The sequence below is a fragment of the Penaeus monodon genome, chromosome 15 (genome assembly GCF_015228065.2).
Source record: "Penaeus monodon isolate SGIC_2016 chromosome 15, NSTDA_Pmon_1, whole genome shotgun sequence".
Lineage (NCBI taxonomy): Eukaryota > Metazoa > Arthropoda > Malacostraca > Decapoda > Penaeidae > Penaeus > Penaeus monodon.
In genome coordinates this window covers 20,262,136-20,262,647 of record NC_051400.1, presented here as the reverse complement: position 1 = coordinate 20,262,647, position 512 = coordinate 20,262,136, and the positions used below count along the sequence as shown (strand labels likewise).

Genomic DNA, 512 nt, shown 5'->3' with positions numbered 1-512 from the left:
ACACGGGGACGCAGCACAAAGTGCAGTGTCGAATGTAGCAAATGAGCGGCAGTAACAGGCAACTCTTGCATGCTTACCTTCCAGACTCTTGCGGTCGGAACACGCACCATGGTACCTTCTGGAACTGCTCATGGGATCTTCCGTTCCCGCTTCCCTCAAGAAAGTGGCCGTAACGCTTGGAAAGGACTGGCCTGCCCATGCCATGTACCTGATGGATATAGCAGTTGTGTTAAATACATGTAATCATCATAGCTGAAAAAATTCAATACTTGACATTTACATTCAATTGTTGTGAATGACCTGGACCTTTGAGCTGCAGTGGCCTAATCTGAAGTGAGAGGCTCTCTGCTGACGTGTTCTGACGGATGCGAACACTGTTTCGATCACCACTATCCTTCATCATTATTATTTAACAGATGAATAGAACAAAGCTAATAATAAGGATATGGAAAAAAAACTGTTGAATGTCTCACACTTTCTCGCCATCACTGAGTGTTGAAACAATTATTTGT

At 43.9% G+C, this 512-nt stretch overlaps 1 protein-coding gene across 1 annotated transcript in view; it reads right to left on the bottom strand.

Moving 5' to 3' along the window:
• Positions 1-512, bottom strand: part of LOC119581807 (AMP deaminase 2-like) — a gene marked incomplete in the record, with an annotated part of 169,661 nt that overhangs the window by 63,604 nt on the left and 105,545 nt on the right. Inside the window, 1 exon segment of the mRNA XM_037929940.1 lies at positions 78-208. Coding sequence (XP_037785868.1) covers positions 78-208 — 131 coding nt within the window.